The 19952-nt window shown below is 43.4% G+C and overlaps 1 protein-coding gene across 2 annotated transcripts; it reads left to right on the forward strand.

The window, feature by feature from the left end:
- The first annotated feature begins 1277 nt into the window (after window positions 1–1277).
- On the forward strand, window positions 1278–18762 carry kat2a (K(lysine) acetyltransferase 2A). 2 transcript variants are annotated; one of them, XM_072692955.1, is made up of 19 exons: window positions 1278–1522; window positions 3930–4101; window positions 5995–6118; window positions 6317–6462; window positions 6973–7062; window positions 7273–7454; window positions 7765–7956; window positions 8801–8907; window positions 9004–9093; window positions 9242–9378; window positions 10231–10439; window positions 11361–11487; window positions 12383–12493; window positions 12751–12894; window positions 13362–13476; window positions 13561–13597; window positions 14615–14678; window positions 15096–15180; window positions 15328–18762. In XM_072692955.1, the coding sequence occupies exons 1-19, from the start codon at window positions 1422–1424 to the stop codon at window positions 15519–15521; spliced, it is 2427 nt and encodes an 808-aa protein (XP_072549056.1). In that variant the 5' UTR covers window positions 1278–1421; the 3' UTR covers window positions 15522–18762. The 2 variants fall into 2 exon arrangements, with proteins under 2 accessions (XP_072549056.1, XP_072549055.1); XM_072692954.1 differs by lacking the exon at window positions 1278–1522 and having other exon boundaries at window positions 3733–4101.
- The last annotated feature ends 1190 nt before the right edge of the window (window positions 18763–19952 follow it).

The following is a 19952-nucleotide window of genomic DNA, read 5'->3' on the forward strand; positions in this document are numbered from 1 at the left end:
TATGAATTGGCAACACCACCAATTTTCCATTTTTATTTAATGGCAAGTTGAAGATCAGAATAATGAGACTAAGTCGGTCCTGCAAAAAAAAACCCAAAACATCAATTTTTGCCATTTTTCATCTTTTGAAGTAATTTCAATCTGGTAGTGATATTTTTCTTTCCTTCTATGGAGCAAATTGTTGTCCCCATCGGCCAGTAAATACCCTGTTCTAGTTGGCCGTTCACAAATGGAAAGTTTTGCTTCTTGCATCTGCTCATGTGCTCATGTTGCATAAAAAGCTAAACTAGGTGACTACTTATAGTGAGGGAGCTGTACTGCTGGGATTTCTACAGGCTTCCTGTAAGAATACAGTGCACTTAGACAATATTTTAATAGGAGACCAGGCCAGTGATGCAGTGCAGCAACTTTCAATAGAAAAGCTCAGAAATGACTTGGAACAAAACATTGACTCCTCTTGACTATTGGGAAGGGTCCACCCCTTCTCCTGTGCAGTGGATTTGTGTGTGACAGTGCAGAAATGTTAAGAGGGGACCTTAACAGTTTTACAGCTGCATGTCTTAATTTATCATACTGATATTTAATTTAAATGATTTAATAACCAGCACATTAGTTCATTGGTTCCTTGGTTCAACATCTATTCCAGTTTGAGTTGTATCACTTTCAGGAGGAGCACTGAAGCTCTCCTGAATCCCTGACTAATGGACGTCCTGCAGTGCTGCACTGCCTTCCAGTGGAGGAGCTGTACGCAGCAGTGCGGCCGGCAGTAGGCGTGTATACTGCAGTGTTTCTCCTCAGGACCAAACCCATCTCCTAAAGCAGGAGTTCCTCCTCTCCTAACACACTCGGGTTACCTCATACCTCATAAGCGTCAGTGTTACAGTGGGGAAACACCAAAATGCAGAAGGGCACAACATGGGGGTTCACGGCCCAGGACTGATTGGTAAAGGGACTCTATATAAGAGGGGTACACATGAACCCTCTCTAATATATCAAGGTAGAAGTTTTTAATTTTAAATAAATAAAAACTTCTACATAAATAATAAATTTTCTCATTATTTCAACTAAAGCAGAAATGAAGGTTTATCTGTAAATATTATTTCTACATTGATACTTAAGGGGCTCCGTTGTAGTCCACACACTACCCATTTAGGTTTACTAAACCTGAATGTATTATTTACAAATTAAATCATATAAAAGTGCTAATAAGAACAAAAGAGGAGCTGTGCCGATAACAAACTACATTACCCAGAAACCCCCGCCTCTGGGCATGCGCAATGTAACGACTGTGTCTCATGGACACAGGCGGTAGCGAGGCCTGAAAAAACGTAAATAAATAAACTGTCTTTGCGGGTCCAGACCGCTTCTGACCACCAGAGCTGCACACATCGACCCTCCGGACCGGGACGCAGCGTGCTGGTATGGCGGAACCGGCAGCACAAGCCTCCACGCAAGCCCGGCTTCAGCAGGGCCCGAGTGGGGGCTCTGCGGGCTCCGGGCCGAACACGGGCTCGGGGACCGGGAGCAGCGACCCGGCCCGCCCTGGCCTGAGCCAGCAGCAGTGGGCGAGCCAGAAAAAAGCCCAAGTCCGAGCCTTTCCTCGGGCCAAGAAGCTAGAGAAGCTCGGGGTGTTTTCGGCTTGCAAGGTAGCCTGCTGGTTAAGCTAGCTAGCTGAACTGTAGCTAACAGCGGACTAGCCGCTTTATTGTGTTTAGTGGACTGAATGAGAGACAGTTAACCGGACCTGCACGAGCCTGGTGCACGGTTAGCAGGACCTGCACGAGCCTGGTGCACGGTTAGCAGGACCTGCACGAGCCTGGTGCCCGGTTAGCCGGACCTGCACGAGCCTGGTGCCCGGTTAGCCGGACCTGCACCAGCCTGGTGCCCGGTTAGCAGGACCTGCACGAGCCTGGTGCCCGGTTAGCCGGACCTGCACCAGCCTGGTGCCCGGTTAGCCGGACCTGCACCAGCCTGGTGTCGGGTTAGCCGGACCTGCACCAGCCTGGTGCCCGGTTAGCCGGACCTGCACCAGCCTGGTGCCCGGTTAGCCGGACCTGCACCAGCCTGGTGCCCGGTTAGCCGGACCTGCACCAGCCTGGTGCCGGGTTAGCCGGACCTGCACCAGCCTGGTGCTCGGTTAGCCGGACCTGCACCAGCCTGGTGCCCGGTTAGCCGGACCTGCACCAGCCTGGTGCCCGGTTAGCCGGACCTGCACCAGCCTGGTGTCGTGTTAGCCGGACCTGCACCAGCCTGGTGTCGTGTTAGCCGGACCTGCACCAGCCTGCAGATCCACTGCAGTCTTATGGTAGTGATGCTGTTTCATCCCTTCATCATGTTTATGTTGCAGATGAAGCTGAGCTGGGTTTGGACAGTGTGTGAATTTGTGTCTCTGTCTTGTGAAAAGTACTACTGTAGTAATACTGATCTACTATAGGGAATTCTACAGGCTTCATGTAAAGATACATGAACACCACCAATTTTCCATTTTTATTTAATGGCAAGTTGAAGATCAGAATAATGAGACTAAGTCGGTCCTGCAAAAAAAAACCCAAAACATCAATTTTTGCCATTTTTCATCTTTTGAAGTAATTTCAATCTGGTAGTGATATTTTTCTTTCCTTCTATGGAGCAAATTGTTGTCCCCATCGGCCAGTAAATACCCTGTTCTAGTTGGCCGTTCACAAATGGAAAGTTTTGCTTCTTGCATCTGCTCATGTGCTCATGTTGCATAAAAAGCTAAACTAGGTGACTACTTATAGTGAGGATGCTGTACTGCTGGGATTTCTACAGGCTTCCTGTAAGAATACAGTGCACTTAGACAATATTTTAATAGGAGACCAGGCCAGTGATGCAGTGCAGCAACTTTCAATAGAAAAGCTCAGAAATGACTTGGAACAAAACATTGACTCCTCTTGACTATTGGGAAGGGTCCACCCCTTCTCCTGTGCAGTGGATTTGTGTGTGACAGTGCAGAAATGTTAAGAGGGGACCTTAACAGTTTTACAGCTGCATGTCTTAATTTATCATACTGATATTTAATTTAAATGATTTAATAACCAGCACATTAGTTCATTGGTTCCTTGGTTCAACATCTATTCCAGTTTGAGTTGTATCACTTTCAGGAGGAGCACTGAAGCTCTCCTGAATCCCTGACTAATGGACGTCCTGCAGTGCTGCACTGCCTTCCAGTGGAGGAGCTGTACGCAGCAGTGCGGCCGGCAGTAGGCGTGTATACTGCAGTGTTTCTCCTCAGGACCAAACCCATCTCCTAAAGCAGGAGTTCCTCCTCTCCTAACACACTCGGGTTACCTCATACCTCATAAGCGTCAGTGTTACAGTGGGGAAACACCAAAATGCAGAAGGGCACAACATGGGGGTTCACGGCCCAGGACTGATTGGTAAAGGGACTCTATATAAGAGGGGTACACATGAACCCTCTCTAATATATCAAGGTAGAAGTTTTTAATTTTAAATAAATAAAAACTTCTACATAAATAATAAATTTTCTCATTATTTCAACTAAAGCAGAAATGAAGGTTTATCTGTAAATATTATTTCTACATTGATACTTAAGGGGCTCCGTTGTAGTCCACACACTACCCATTTAGGTTTACTAAACCTGAATGTATTATTTACAAATTAAATCATATAAAAGTGCTAATAAGAACAAAAGAGGAGCTGTGCCGATAACAAACTACATTACCCAGAAACCCCCGCCTCTGGGCATGCGCAATGTAACGACTGTGTCTCATGGACACAGGCGGTAGCGAGGCCTGAAAAAACGTAAATAAATAAACTGTCTTTGCGGGTCCAGACCGCTTCTGACCACCAGAGCTGCACACATCGACCCTCCGGACCGGGACGCAGCGTGCTGGTATGGCGGAACCGGCAGCACAAGCCTCCACGCAAGCCCGGCTTCAGCAGGGCCCGAGTGGGGGCTCTGCGGGCTCCGGGCCGAACACGGGCTCGGGGACCGGGAGCAGCGACCCGGCCCGCCCTGGCCTGAGCCAGCAGCAGTGGGCGAGCCAGAAAAAAGCCCAAGTCCGAGCCTTTCCTCGGGCCAAGAAGCTAGAGAAGCTCGGGGTGTTTTCGGCTTGCAAGGTAGCCTGCTGGTTAAGCTAGCTAGCTGAACTGTAGCTAACAGCGGACTAGCCGCTTTATTGTGTTTAGTGGACTGAATGAGAGACAGTTAACCGGACCTGCACGAGCCTGGTGCACGGTTAGCAGGACCTGCACGAGCCTGGTGCACGGTTAGCAGGACCTGCACGAGCCTGGTGCCCGGTTAGCCGGACCTGCACGAGCCTGGTGCCCGGTTAGCCGGACCTGCACCAGCCTGGTGCCCGGTTAGCAGGACCTGCACGAGCCTGGTGCCCGGTTAGCCGGACCTGCACCAGCCTGGTGCCCGGTTAGCCGGACCTGCACCAGCCTGGTGTCGGGTTAGCCGGACCTGCACCAGCCTGGTGCCCGGTTAGCCGGACCTGCACCAGCCTGGTGCCCGGTTAGCCGGACCTGCACCAGCCTGGTGCCCGGTTAGCCGGACCTGCACCAGCCTGGTGCCGGGTTAGCCGGACCTGCACCAGCCTGGTGCTCGGTTAGCCGGACCTGCACCAGCCTGGTGCCCGGTTAGCCGGACCTGCACCAGCCTGGTGCCCGGTTAGCCGGACCTGCACCAGCCTGGTGTCGTGTTAGCCGGACCTGCACCAGCCTGGTGTCGTGTTAGCCGGACCTGCACCAGCCTGCAGATCCACTGAGGCTGTGAGTCTTATGGTAGTGATGCTGTTTCATCCCTTCATCATGTTTATGTTGCAGATGAAGCTGAGCTGGGTTTGGACAGTGTGTGAATTTGTGTCTCTGTCTTGTGAAAAGTACTACTGTAGTAATACTGATCTACTATAGGGAATTCTACAGGCTTCATGTAAAGATACAGTACACTCAGACCTACAGTAGCTGTAATGGGTGAGGAGGTAGAAATATAAGTATTTTGAAATATTAAATGTTCCTCGATTTCATTTACATGTAAGGCATTTAGTAGACCCTCTTATCCAGAATGACTTACAGTAGTGCTTCACTGTTTATATAGACTTTTATGTAGACTAGGATCCCAAAGATACCTCTAAGCTTAGATACTACTAAATACAAAATTAGCAGTATCTAACTCTGCCTCCCAGGGAAGCTAGTTCCACCGTTTCAGTGCCAGGACAGAAAAAAGCCTGGACGCTTGTCTTCCGTGGATCTTAAAGGATGGCGGGTCGAGCCGAGCCGTACTTGAAGCTGGATGGGCTCTTGGTGCAGATCGGCTTTTGACCATTGCCATCAAGTATGGAGGGGCTGGTCTGTTCTTGGCTTTGTAGGCCAGAGTCAGGGGTTTGAATCTGATGGGAGCAGCAGCTACAGGAAGCCAGTATCTGCCAATACAGAGTACTGATACCAACTCTGACTCAAATACTGGAGAGACAGCTATAAATCCTGATATTTCTAGTCTTCCACTTTTAATAAGTTATAGGTTTTTGTTTTATCCCTAATAAGAAATAATATGCTTGAAAGAACAGCATATTATTGTATTATGTTAATTATTGTCATTATAATAGCTCATCTATTTACACATCTACCAGTAATATCCTTTTTGAAGTGGACAGTCATCAGTATTAAGGAAACACATTCGGAGGTGGTCAGTAACATGTGACCACAACAATTGTGTGAACTTAAATGCGTAAAAAGTAAAAATTCTGCAAAAAATGAAGATATAAGGTTTATGTATGGCAGCAGCAATGTGTGTAGCTTCCATGCCATGTATGAACGTCTGCTTCATGTCTAAATCAGTATTCTCTGTCTAGGTTCTGTTCACACTTGCATCCCGGTTTTGCTTACCGCCATATTCCGCACATCAGTGCACAGGCCATTTGATTTATGAGCCAATGGGTTTGAGCTTGGGAACCTGTGGACCACTCTGTGTTCACCACTGCTTCCTCACTGTGTGCTGTTATTTCTGCCCAGGCAAATGACTCTTGTAAGTGTAACGGCTGGAAGAACCCTCATCCTCCCACGGCCACCCGGATGGAGCTCCAGCAGCAGACAGCCAACCTGAGCGAGGCGTGCCGGAGCTGTAGCCATGCCCTGGGTACGCTTCTGTCAGCCAGTCGGCAGCCTGCAGGTTTTATACACGATGTGAAGCGTTTGCAGAGTTAATGAATAATAGCTCTTAAGGCTAAAATACAAGAGGTTAAGAAAGGAATGTACTTCAGTATCTTCAGTATGTTTGTGTGTGTGTGTGTGTGTGTGTGTGTGTGTGTGTGTGTGTGTGTGTGTGTGTGTGTAGCGGAGCATGTGTCTCACCTGGAAAACGTGTCAGAGGAGGAGATTAACAGGCTGCTGGGGATGGTGGTGGATGTGGAGAATCTGTTCATGTCTGTACATAAGGAGGAGGACACGGACACCAAGCAGGTGTACTTCTACCTGTTTAAGGTAAATACAGCCAGGATACCAATTTATTACATAAGACACACCGTTACACTCACACATCACCAACTGCACTCGCACGTTCACAATCTAATATAAAGTAGATATTTATAATACAGTAATTCCACTGCTAGAAAATGTTAAATACACTGATGTAATTACATATCCTGTATGATTATTTTACTGTTATTTTTATTTAGAAACTATTAATAAATATCTATTTTCTTATTTTAGTTAGTTTGCTTGTTTTATGATCTATTTTGTTATTTGTTTATTTTATCTTATAGTTGTTTATACTTTTTAAGTCCCCTTATTCTGTTACTGTCATGGTTGCCTTATCTCTTTTGTGTCTTTAAGTTGTTAATTTGTAATTATTGTTTGTCTAGCTTGCAAATGAGGGTCTCCCTCAGTGTATTTCAGACATTAAATAAAGGTTGATAAAGGTGGATTGATTGATCGGTTGATTGATGCACAGTGAAATGTAACAAACACACTTTGTCTGTTGTGTTTGTGTAGCTGTTGAGGAAGTGCATTCTGCAGATGGGGAAGCCAGTAGTAGAGGGCTCACTCGGAAGCCCACCATTTGAGAAACCCAACATAGAACAGGTGTGTGTGTGTTTTTGTGTGAGAGAGAGAGATTTGAAAATGAGAATGCTCAATTTAATTATTAATTTACTGGTTTCAAGAAATGTTACATAATGTATTCACTCTTTATCTGTATGTCTGTTTGTTTATCTGCCCCTCTATCTATATGTCTGTCTGTCTGCTTACCTATCTGTCTTCCTGTCTGTCTGCCTGTTTGTTTATTTATTTCAGGGGGTTCTGAACTTTGTTCAGTATAAGTTCAGTCACTTGGCTCCTAAAGAAAGGCAGACGATGTATGAGCTGAGTAAGATGTTTCTGCTGTGTCTGAACTACTGGAAGCTGGAGACGCCATCACAGTTCCGCCAGCGGGCCCAGAAAGAAGACGCCTCTGCGTACAAAGTGGACTATACTAGGTGTGTGTGTGTTAGTGGTTGGCTTTTATTGATGTATGATCTCAGGTTATGACTTGTTGATGCTCCATGTGTCGTACAGTTTATGCTGTAAAAGAGGAAGACATATTTAGAGTCATTCATCATTTGAGTAGCTGTAGATCAGGCTGGCTGTTCATGGGCTTTTCCTACTTTACTGGATTAAGTACTCGTATGTGTAACTTCATAGTGACTGCGTTTGATTGTAAGAATATTATAAATGGATTGTAAGAATATTGTGTTGCAGTAATGATCTAAAGTGGGTGTTTTTTTCCTTTTTCTGTTTTTAATGCAGGTGGCTGTGCTACTGTCACGTCCCACAGAGTAACGACAGCCTTCCTCGCTATGAGACATGTCAGGTGTTCGGCCGAAGTCTCCTCAAGTCCATCTTCACGGTCACCCGCAGGCAGCTCCTGGAGAAGTTCCGGGTGGAGAAAGACAAGCTCCCCCCAGAGAAACGGACGCTCATTTTAACACATTTTCCCAAGTAAGACAAACACACACTCACACCCCTGATGGGTTTGCCAAATTCGCCATGTGCCATAACATGCAAACATGCCATAAATGCAACCTGTGGGCCGTTTCCAGCTCCAAATATCTACCCTGATTCTTCCTTATTCCCTCACTGTCTACAGTCTCTTTAATCACCTGGGATAACATAGCAACTACCTAGAAACACCATAGCAACCAGTAGATATTTGTAATACAGTAATTCCACTGCTAGAAAATGGTAAATACACAGTAATTACATGTAATTAAATATTCTGTATGATTATTTTACTGTTTTTGATTTTTTACTTAGTTTGTTTTATGATGTGCTTTTGTTATTTTACTTACTTTTACTTATGTTTCTTTATCTCAGTTTGTAATTATTGTTCGACTAGCTTGCAAATGAGTCTCCCTCTGTGTATATCAGACATTAAATAAAGGTTGATGGATTGATGGATTGCCAGCATTTTGCGATGCCATAGCAACCACCTAACAAACATTTTGCAATACCATAGCAATTGTTTAGCAACAGCTTAGTGACTGCTAAGCAACACCACAGCAACCACTTGTGATACCATAATGAATAGCTAGTTAATCCATCTAGAACACCATGGCAACCATGTAGAGCTGCGCAACCATTCTGCATTTTCTTTAGGAAAGGCTTCTGGTTCAGCCCCAGTCGTGCTCATTTCAGAAGCCACCTCGAACTGCAGATGCCTAGTGTGACCGTGGCTTTATATTTATATATTATAAGAAACAATTTCTGGGTGTTAAAAATCACTATAAAACACTAACGACTGATTTTCAGACATTTCAGATCTTTGTGTTTGTGTGTATGTTAGGTTCCTTTCCATGCTAGAGGAAGAGATCTATGGAGAAAACTCTCCTATCTGGGATGCAGACTTCACCATGCCAGCCTCGGAGGGGGCACAGCTGGGTCCTCAGACAGGTTTGTGTGTGAACGTTAAAGATCTGAAGGTGTGTTCGACCTACAAGTGGTGCATTTTGAGTGAACTGAGTGTATGTCTTTATATACACTCTGCAGTGCTGAGTCCCGTGGCAGTGTCTGGTTCTCCTCTGCGGAAAGGCCCAGCAGGCTCTGCTCTGGACACGGCTGCCTCCGAACCCATCACAGGTACACAGCAGTGATGATTCACTCACACTTACCATGATGTTGGACGTTCATCCAGTTTTAAGGTTCATTATAAACCATTACCTGTGCTTATTATTCCGTTAATGACTATGTTCTTTGCTGTCTCACTCTTATACTCACTCTCTTTCAGGAGAGAAGCGAAAGCTGCCGGAGGCATTAACGCTGGAGGATGCTAAGAGGATCAGGGTGATGGGGGATATTCCCATGGAGCTGGTCAACGAGGTCATGATGACCATAACTGACCCTGCTGCCATGCTGGGCCCAGAGGTCAGCAGCATCTCTCTTCTGTATAGTACTTTCACAAGTAACACTGTAGCTTTTCAGGCTGTCTGACATATTTGACATGTTTTTTTTAATTAGTTTTTTTGCTTTTTGTAAGACTCAGTAAAGACTTAATGGAACGTGGTTACGCTTCACTGTGGGGGGCATTCGTGAGGCTACTTGCATAACCTTTTCATGGAAATTGATATTTTAGATTTTTGGAGCATTTTTATCATTTATCATCTGATTTTGATACAATGTGAAAAACAACTGTCATATTTATATAATGTGAAAAAATGAAAAATGGAGATTTCACTATGTGGAATCCACAAAATGTGCAGGGGGACCAGGGTTGAGAAACACTGCTCTACGTAGCTCTAAATAACATGTAAATAGCCTGTTCGAATGTTGGATTAGCACAGCTAGCCAGTTCAGCTTACATCAGTATGTCAGACTGCATTCACTTTTAATATGATACAACCATAAACCATTACAGATGAAACAAACTCTTGAAAGTGGGTGTGGCATTGGATTGATATTATATTAATATATGTTCATTATTAACCACAATTTTAATTGTGCTTCTTTTTGCAGTTCAAAATGATCGGTTACCATTATATAATAATTATTATAATTACCAGTTGGCTGCAACAGTGTATTGAGTGGATGCTGTTATTTGCACATATTTCTTAGCTTTTCTTGAATAAAAAAAAAACACTCATATTTGAGGATTTTTCAAACCTTTTGTTTCTTCACGATACTCCAGTATCTTATCTCAACCGTGTGGGAAGTGTGTGTGGCTAAATTGCCTAAATGCAGAAAAGGTGTCAGCAATAATACCTTTACTTTGTCCTCCAGACGAGTCTCCTCTCAGCGAACGCGGCTCGGGACGAAACCGCACGTCTGGAGGAGAGGAGAGGCATTATTGAGTTCCACGTGATCGGCAACTCGCTGTCCCAGAAGTCCAATAAGAAGATCCTGATGTGGTTGGTGGGCCTGCAGAACGTTTTCTCTCACCAGCTTCCGCGCATGCCCAAAGAGTACATCACACGTCTGGTCTTTGACCCGTGAGTGCTTCAACTAACCTGTTATCCTTTATCATAAACTCCAGCATACCGCTCATTTTCACTGTGCATGAATCAGTCATACCACTAAACAAGCCACAGATGAACTGTGGGACTTTTTTTTTTGTGGGATCTGACTGTTTTTGCTGTGCTCATACACTAAAAGGACAAAAGTATTTGGACACCTGCTCATTCATTGTTTGTTCTGAAAATAAGGGCAAAAAGAGTTTATTCTGCTTTGTTGGAGTAACTATCTCTACTGTCCAGGGTAAGCTTTCTACTAGATTTTGGAAGAGCATTGATGTGAGGATTTGATTTAGCGAGTGTTAGTGAGGTCAGGATGTTAGATGATCATCACCCCACCTCATTATCTCCAACTCCTTACAGAAGTACAGGATGGAGCACCATCATTATTCCAGAGAACACAGTTCTTCCACTGCTCCACAGCTCAGTGCTGAGGGGCTTTATACCCCTCTAGCCCATGTCAGGCATTAGGCATTGTGCCAATAGGTCCATGTTTATCTGCTCCAGAGAGTCCTATTCTCTTTAGTGTGTGTGTGTGTGTGTGTGTGTGTGTGTGTGTGTGCGTGTGTGTGTGTGTGTGCATTAGCATGTCTGTGTCAATAATGGGTGCAACTTAAAGGGGTGTCCCTAAACATTTGGATTTAAAGTGTACATGCACAGCAAACCTTGAGAACAATAATGGATAATGGATTTAAAGTGCACAATGTTTTACTATAGAGTAAATGTCTGCTGTTAATAATAGCAAACTAAATATAGTTAAAGAATCTGTTATATTCTCAAATTGAAAGGATGAAAATGTTAGATTAGGTACATTTTTAAACAGCTGACCTGTGTGTGTGTGTGTGTGTGTGTGTGTGTGTGTGTGTGTGTGTGTGTGTGTGTGTGTGTGTGCAAATGCAGGAAGCACAAGACGTTGGCTCTGATAAAAGATGGCCGTGTGATCGGAGGGATCTGCTTCCGAATGTTCCCCACTCAGGGCTTCACTGAGATTGTCTTCTGTGCTGTTACTTCAAATGAGCAAGTCAAGGTATGGACGAAAGCACAAGCACTTACTTTTTTAAAGATCCAAAGAATGCATTTATTCAGTATTTGTGTTTTGTATATATATATATTCAGTATATGTTATTTGGTGCAAAATTGGGCAAAAAACATTTGAGATGCATTTATATAAGCCTGTTTACCACCCTGTTATTTAGCCTCTGTCACAGATTTTTCTTTTACGGAGGGTTCGTAGACAAAAAAAATTAACAAACAAAATAACCCCTATAAGGGCCTGCCTTCTTGGCTGCTTTACGGCACGAGCATCGGCTCTCAGAAGCCACTCTTCTAGCACACTGTTAACACTGTAGCAAATCCCAGCTTCAGCTGAGGTAGTCCGGTTTGTTTTCGAGGGAGCAGATGAGGAAGAGAAGAGATGGTGAAAGCTAGCGTTGGCTGATGTTTTCTTTTAGCCAAGTGCAAAGCCCTCTTTTCTTTCCCTCTGATTTTGCTTTAATATGTGTCATGTTTGAGCTCCCCTTCTGCGGACAATGGCACAGAAAAAGCTGGGGTCACAAGGCCTGGTTTACGTGGCAACCCATATTCCTGTAACTAGCAGAGTCTGGAGGTGATGAGCTGCTCTCCAGTATCAACAACACTGTATTCTCTTGAATGTGCCGGTTTACAGTTTCACCAGCTAACTAGAGCATTTGCTCGTGGGCTGGGTTTATGTAAATATAACCAGTCAAGACTGTGATGTAACAGTTTAAGGGTTTTGGAATTGGCTCGTTTTCTAGCTCTGTTTTGGTTCTGCTGGATGTTAAAGGAGAAACAACAGGGTTTGAGGTTCACTGGATGTCCCTTCCATGAAGTGAACTCTCATTATTTAGCTGTGCCAAGAAAAATACAGTTATCATTTTTGTGTGTGTATTTGTGTGTGGTAGGGCTATGGCACACATCTGATGAATCACCTGAAGGAGTATCACATCAAACATGGCATTCTTTACTTCCTCACCTACGCTGATGAGTATGCCATTGGCTACTTCAAGAAGCAGGTACTGCTTTCTCTCTCTCTCTCTCTCTCTCTCTCTCACTATCTCTCTCTCACTATCTCTCTTTCTCTCTCTCTCTCACTATCTCTCTTTCTCTCTCTCCCTTTATGTCCTCACTCTACTCTTCAGTCAGCTCTGCATGCACACTATTACTCCTGTATTTCTCTCTCCCCTCACAACACCACAAATGTGTCCTCACGTTCATCTGAAAGCAGTTTGTTAATGTTATGTGAATGTTTCTGTCCACCGTGTTGTGAAAGGGCTTCTCCAAAGACATCAAAGTGCCAAAGAGTCGCTACCTTGGCTACATTAAGGATTATGAAGGTGCCACGTTGATGGAGTGTGAGCTGAACCCCAGAATTCCCTACACAGAGCTGTCGCACATCATCAAGAGACAGAAAGAAGTGAGTTCCTGTGGTGTTCCTCATCTGAATATTTTTGGTATTTGAAATAAACAGTGTAGGAATTCCTGCCCCTTTTATTCCTAGTAGCACTATATGGACAAAAGTAGTTGGACACCTGCTCATTCATTCATCAGTCAGAAATCAAGGGTTTATGTATTTTATTTGGAGTAACCGTCTCTACGGAAGGCTTTCTACTCGGTTCTTCTGCATTGCTGTGAGGATTTGATTGCATTTAGTGAAAAGAGCGTAGGTCAGGACGGGACGTTGGCACACCACCCCACCTGATCCCCTCTTTACCCAACTCTTCACAAAAGTAGTGGATGGAGCACCATAATCAGCTCCACTGCTCCACAGCGCAATGCTGGGGGGCCTTATACCCCTCTAGCCCCCTCTGGCATTAGGCATGGTGCCAATAGGTTCATGTTGATCTGCTCTAGAGAGTTCTATTGTGTGTGTGTTTGTTGCAGATCATTAAGAAGCTGATTGAGAGGAAACAGAGTCAGATCAGGAAGGTTTACCCTGGGCTCACCTGCTTCAAGGAGGGAGTTCGACAGATACCTGTGGAGAGCATTCCTGGAATCAGTAAGTGTTTGTGTGCCTGAATGTTTACATTTGTGTGATGCCTCCTGTCCTTCATCGTTTCCCTCTCTTTCTTTCTCTTTCCAGGGGAGACAGGTTGGAAACCCAGCGCCAAAGAGAAAAAGTAAGTGAAATATAAACCATCACGTTCGTGATTGTGGGCTGAACTTATCACAAAAGATATTAATCACATTTGTTTTACTTGCTCACATTTGACCCTAAAGATTATTTATTTTTATTTATTTATTCTTTAAAACAGTGTGTTATACTGTGTTATACTGTGTATGAGTAGAAAACGCTATCAGTCTTTTCTGACCATTTGAGGGTGTAAAACGTCATTATTTTAAAATTCTTTTATTTGATATAATTTGGTATAATATAGAAGAAAAGGGTTTATTTTCTCGTAATGATGGGCAGTCTTGCTGACCAATCCCAGATGTTGTTCTCCCCCAGTCTGCTAGTATTATCCTACTACTTTCATTACAACACGCAAAAATGGAAAAATCAGACTTTTTTATTTTTTTTTTTTTCCTGAGATTCAGCTTCTGACAAGCAGAAATGAATGGAAAACTGGAAATCCATCTTTACAATACTCCCAATGTTTTTTTTTTTTTTTTATTTTATTTATTTTTTTATTTAGCCTCAGAAAATTTTAAGATTGACCATTAAAAGATTGACCATTATTTTAGACGTTACACAGACCTTTTGTTTTTAGTGATGTTATTTGAATTGTGTGAATGCAGTTGGCATGAATCTGAACATTAAAAAGGTGAATACCAGAGTCTTTAAGAGTTTAGTCACTGACCTCCACTGAGGGCAACAGTGGCTGCATGCTCCAACCAATGACCACAATCAACAAGGCTGCAATCATGGAGGAGCTTAACCACTGACTGCATGTATGTGTGCATACTTGCGTTCAGTCAGCGGTTAAGCTCCTCCATGATCATAGTCTTATGCTCTTTATAATGGGGTCTTAATGGTACAGACTTAGTTGAAATGTCTAGTGTTGGCATCAGCATCAGCTGTGTTATTTGCAGAAATACTAGATACTAAAAAATGTAAATGTAAAAATAAGCGAGATAGCGCTGTAAACGTTATTTTATTTACTATGTCGTAATCTGAGTGATATTTCGTTCTCCAGTAAGGAACTGAAAGATCCTGACCTGCTGTACAACATACTGAAGAACCTTCTGGCCCAGATTAAAGTAAGCGCCATTCTCTCACCTGCATGGATGCGTCAGAGCCAGCTTTGAAATGTACTCTTCTCCTCTGATGTTTAACTGGAGTGGGTCCAGGCTAGGCCCTGGGGTTCCTTCCTCTTGGTTCTAACAGAAGTAGCCAGTTTCTGTATCAGGCTGATTAACACCAGCAGCAAATCCTGGATTGAGGACACATGAATGCAGAAGAACGTGTAGCTAGCTGATGCTGTTTCAGGAGGCACACTTGCACTGTTTGTGATATATCTAGTTCTGTTTTTTCCAGATGGTCAATTAAAAATAGCTTTTTTTAATCTGATGGAGAAACTCACCCCCTTACTCAAAGCTTCCACTTATACAGACCATTATGTGCCCTGTGCCCTCAGTACCCCAGTGTGTGACCTTTTTTTTGTGTGCATATTTTAGACGCATCCGGACGCTTGGCCTTTCATGGAGCCGGTGAAGAAGTCTGAAGCACCAGATTACTATGAGATCATTCGATTTCCCATTGGTCAGTGCGTGCACTCGTTCACAGTGCGAAAGAGTGGCTAATTCTCAAAGTAGACAAGTCTGCATGTAGACCACTATTACCCTGTACCATTAGATGATTCAGGCTAATCTTCCAATCTTGTAATCAGCCTCTGCTTCCACCAATTAGACCTCAAGACCATGACTGAACGCCTGAAGAACCGCTACTACGTGACTAAGAAGCTGTTCATCGCCGACCTGCAGAGAGTGATCACGAACTGCAGGGAGTACAACCCCCCTGACAGCGAGTACTGCAAATGTGCCAACACGCTGGAGAAGTTCTTCTACTTTAAGCTCAAGGAGAGCGGCCTCATCGACAAGTGAAAGGCTAATGTCTGGAGGGTGAGGGGACCAGGGGGAGGTGCAACGGGAGGGGCAGAGACCACCAGAACTTTCACTCATACAGTACTGTGTACAATAGTCTTGGGCCACCTGATTCTGAAAATTCTATGTTTAGAGCTTTGTATCTAAGCATCTCCGTTACACAGTTATGATCTTCTGATATCACGGCAGTCCAGTGGGCAGTACCTGGTTCTGCGAATCCACATGCTTTACTCGATTAAAGTAAATCAGCCATACTGGTGGTGGAAGTAGACGAATGTTCAGATGCATAGCTTTAAAAGGTTTTCTCGGATCGCCTAAGACTTTTTACAGTACTGGTAAAAGGACATAAGATATGCAAGATGACCCGTTCAACCATGAGACCGAGAAGCGCCATGAGCCAGTGGGCATTTAGAGAAGAGGTAAAAGAAATCCAAATTGTTTTCGGGTGCAGTGAAGATGGATAGTTAGGTGCTTTACGTTGAGAAAAGGCGTCTTTCCGTCATTACTGTTGTTTTCTTTCCGTTTCCCTGCCACTCCCTCTACGCGATGTTGGGAGAACATGACTCATGCTTACTGAGGGTCATTTGTAGCAATAGACGTTCTTACTCATTACAGTTACTCATCAACTCTTGGACTACATAGCCTGTTTCTGGAGATCTCGCTCTAACTTGTGTCATATACTGTGTGAAACGCAACTGACTCTGAAGTAGGAGAAGGATTATCGATTGGCGCCACTGGTTGGGTCTCATTCATACAGAGCCAAAAATGGCGCACTGGGGCCCTCCGGTGGCCTCATCTGCTTAGGTTGAAGAAGTAATGGTGAAAAATCAAAGGCAGGCAGTTTTCCCTCATACTTTAAAACACACAAACAAAATCTGTAGTTTTCCTTTATCAAAATATCTGCATGAATTAATCATCAAGATGTAAACAGTATTTTAGAGTGATTTGGAGTTAAATGGTTTGTTGTAGAGAAATTTACTGAGTTTAGGGACTTATGTAACATGACTAGTGAATCTGCAGATGTCCTCTGAGGTCATACATGTAATGTTAATAACTGTAAAATAGTGATGAATCTTAATTCTTTATTCTTTGGGGACTTTTTTCTTGTCTTACAATTCAAAAACCTGTATCTCCGAAAGTAGAAGATAAAGTCTTCTTAATTTCAGTGGAATTCAGGGTAAAAAATATTGTGTTCCAAGTCATTTTGGAGCATTTCTATTGGTCTGTTCACCATGAAATTATGATATAATGTGCTGAAAGGTTGCCAGATTATGTCAAAAAGTGAACAACTGCAAAAATTGACATTTGAGGTTTGCCTCTGGCAATATGCAAATGAAAAAATGACCAAAAAAGCGATGTCTCGGGCATTAAGAAGCATATTTACCATTTAACTACAGCCAACAGATGTATATTTTAGTGGTGTAAACGATTTAGAAGAATAGAAGAATTACAGCAACTCTGTAAATTCATCTGTAAAGGAACATTTTACGTCAAATCACTCTAAATGACTTAACGATTTAATTCTGCAGAATTTAATTTAACAGAATTCCCATCTAAATGTAGTAAATCCGGTGAGAGCCGTTTGCTTCTTTAGTTTGCACTGGAGTTAACAATGTAGCTAACAAGTCAGAGAAGCTTACAGATTAGCGTTGTGTGAACTGCATGCTTAAATCATCACACATGTAACCTCAGACTGCATTTAGTGGATTATTAATCTCATACAAAGTTGCTTTTGTGGCGTCTGGTGCTGTATAGCAAGCTAGAACTATTAAAAACTGCAAAACTTCACTTTTTTTTAGCTGTTTGTTTTGTCCAAACTGACAGAGGTTGGCATGATTAGCATTCTAGCTCCTACTAAAGAAGCAAACTCGTCCTCACTGAGGTCAAATCTTTCACTAAGCTGTTGCTTAAAAGCATAGTAAAACAGTGTCGTACCCCTAAACTAGCTGAGCAATTGAATGGCGGTTAAGTTGCGAGGCTGAAATGAGAGACACATTTTGTCCCTCAGGAAGGACCTACTTGAGGCCATTTACTCATTTAATCAGTCCTGCAGTACTAGTTGCTGTGGTCATGTTCAGGTTTCAGGAGGTGAAACATCAGGTTTCCACGTTAGCCATTCCACTAGCAATCTCAAACTACAGGTGCTCTCCTCCTTTGGAGTGTAAGGTCAGGGCTGCTTGCTGGTTATGGTAGTAGCACTGGTCGTGTACACTGCAGGTATAAGCCATATTTGTTGTTATTATATATCTTCATTGCTTTCAGACTTTGAGGTGTCATGCCAAACTTGACAGAGACAGCCACAGATGCCAGTTCAATCATGGCATGGCAAAAGTTTGTTGACACCTGTTCGTCTAATGTTTCTTCCAAAAGAAAATGAAGGATGAAGGGTATTTAAAAGGGAGTTTGTCCCTGCTTTGCTGCAGTAACGGCCTCTGTACCCTTCAGGAAAAGCTTTCCAGTAGATGTTCGAACATTGCTGTGAGGATTTGGTGTGGATTCAGCCATGAGCAAATGAGTGATTTCAGGTACTGTAGTTTGTCCTGGATCACAAACGCCACTCCAGCTCATCCCAAAGGTGTTGGATGGAGCTTTTCCATGGAGATTACCATACCTCTCTTTGTACAGCTTAACACCCATGTACACAATTGGTGCAATGAGGACAGAGGGTGTCCACAAAACTTCTTACACAGATTACTCACAAGTGCACACTCACACAAACAAACCTGTAAACCTGTGTGTGTGTGCGCGCCTGTTTCAATGCTGCATGCTCACAGCAACTTTACTCTTCACGTGTAGGAGGGTTGTTCACAATAGTGACTGGCGAGTTCTGTTCCGTATAGGTGTTCTTCACAGAGCTGCTGCAAGCAAGCTGCTGCGGTTCTTTTCCTCTCTGATCCGGTTCTTGTGTTGGTGGTCTACTTGAATCATGAGTAGTTAGAGGAAGTGCTACAATGTTTATTTGTGGCTGAGCGTTTTTTTTATATATATATATATATATATATATATATATATATATATATATATATATATATATATATATATATATATAGTTATATATATATATAGTTATACAGGCTCGTGTCAAACGATCCAACATGCATTGTGTTTCCCAAAGAATACAGGGGGTGACGTTCGTGGCTTTAGTTCCATTTCGATGGTGCATGTAAATTGCTGCCGGTTCTTTGTACTGTAATTCTGTTCTTCTGTTTATAAAAGAAAAATAAACTTTTTTTATAAGGTACCTTCATCTCCTGTATTCTTCGTCCAGCTTTAAAATACAGCAGATTGATTATATTCATCTACAGTGACTCATCTGTCAAGAGGTGGGTCTACGTATGAGGCAGCAAGTGAACAGTCCGTTCTTGAAGGGGATGTGATGTTAAAAGCAGGAAAAATGGGCAACATCAGACCAGACTGGGATGTCTAGGCGACTGGGTCAGAACATCTCCAAAAAAGTGATACGGGTCTTTTTTTTGGGCAACAGGGCCATGAGCACCTGAAGGCTCATTGGTGTGGTCCATGGAGGCTGGACCTCACAACTTACAGGACTTAAAGGACCTGCTGCTAATGTCTTGATGCCAGATCCCACAGGACGCCTTCAGAGGTCTTGTGGAGTCCATGCCTAGAATGATTAGATCTGTTGAGCCAGCACAAGGGGGACCACCTCTATGTTGGTGCTAATGTTATGGCTGATTGTGTAATGCTAAGTAATGTATGCACTCATTTTGTTGATTGAGGGTGTAAACAATCCTCAATGGAAAGCCTGAGTTTACTGTATGTGTGTAACTGCTGCTGTTAATATCCCACTACTTTTACAATCCCATTCCTTCAAGTTTAAAAGGGACTGAATAATGTAATCGAATCATGGTGGACTTTCCTAAAACCATCATGAAATCTCAAATTTCCACAATTTAGAAAAGTTAAACAGATTCACGCTCCTGTTGTCTGGCAAGATCACCTCACCTGACATATGCAGGAGCTGTGTGGGTGAACTCTGGCTGTAAACCGGTATAACAGCCTGTGTAGCTCCCTGTTTACCTGTGTTTACTTGCGTTTCTGTGTTGCAGTCACAGTCATGTATGGGAATCCCCTCTGTTTCGGTTTCCTCATGTCACTTGTGTACACCAGTGGGGCCCACCAAAGGTCTCTCCTCTACTTGAATGGGTCGCTTTACCAGCCCGGTTCACCCAGCAGCTTTATGTCCCATATTCATTCTTGAGAATGAAGGTGGATCCATAATGGAGACTCACTTGATGTAAAGGAACGTAAACATGTAAATGTCACAAACATATACACTATATGGACAAAAGTATTGGGACACATGCTTATTGTTTCATCATTTCTTGAAAGTAATGTATGAAAATGAGGTTATGCTGCTTTTGTTGGCGTAACTACGGTCCTCTCTACTGTCCAGGGTACTAGATTTTTGAG

This window comes from Salminus brasiliensis, chromosome 12, assembly GCF_030463535.1.
Source record: "Salminus brasiliensis chromosome 12, fSalBra1.hap2, whole genome shotgun sequence".
Classification (NCBI taxonomy): domain Eukaryota; kingdom Metazoa; phylum Chordata; class Actinopteri; order Characiformes; family Bryconidae; genus Salminus; species Salminus brasiliensis.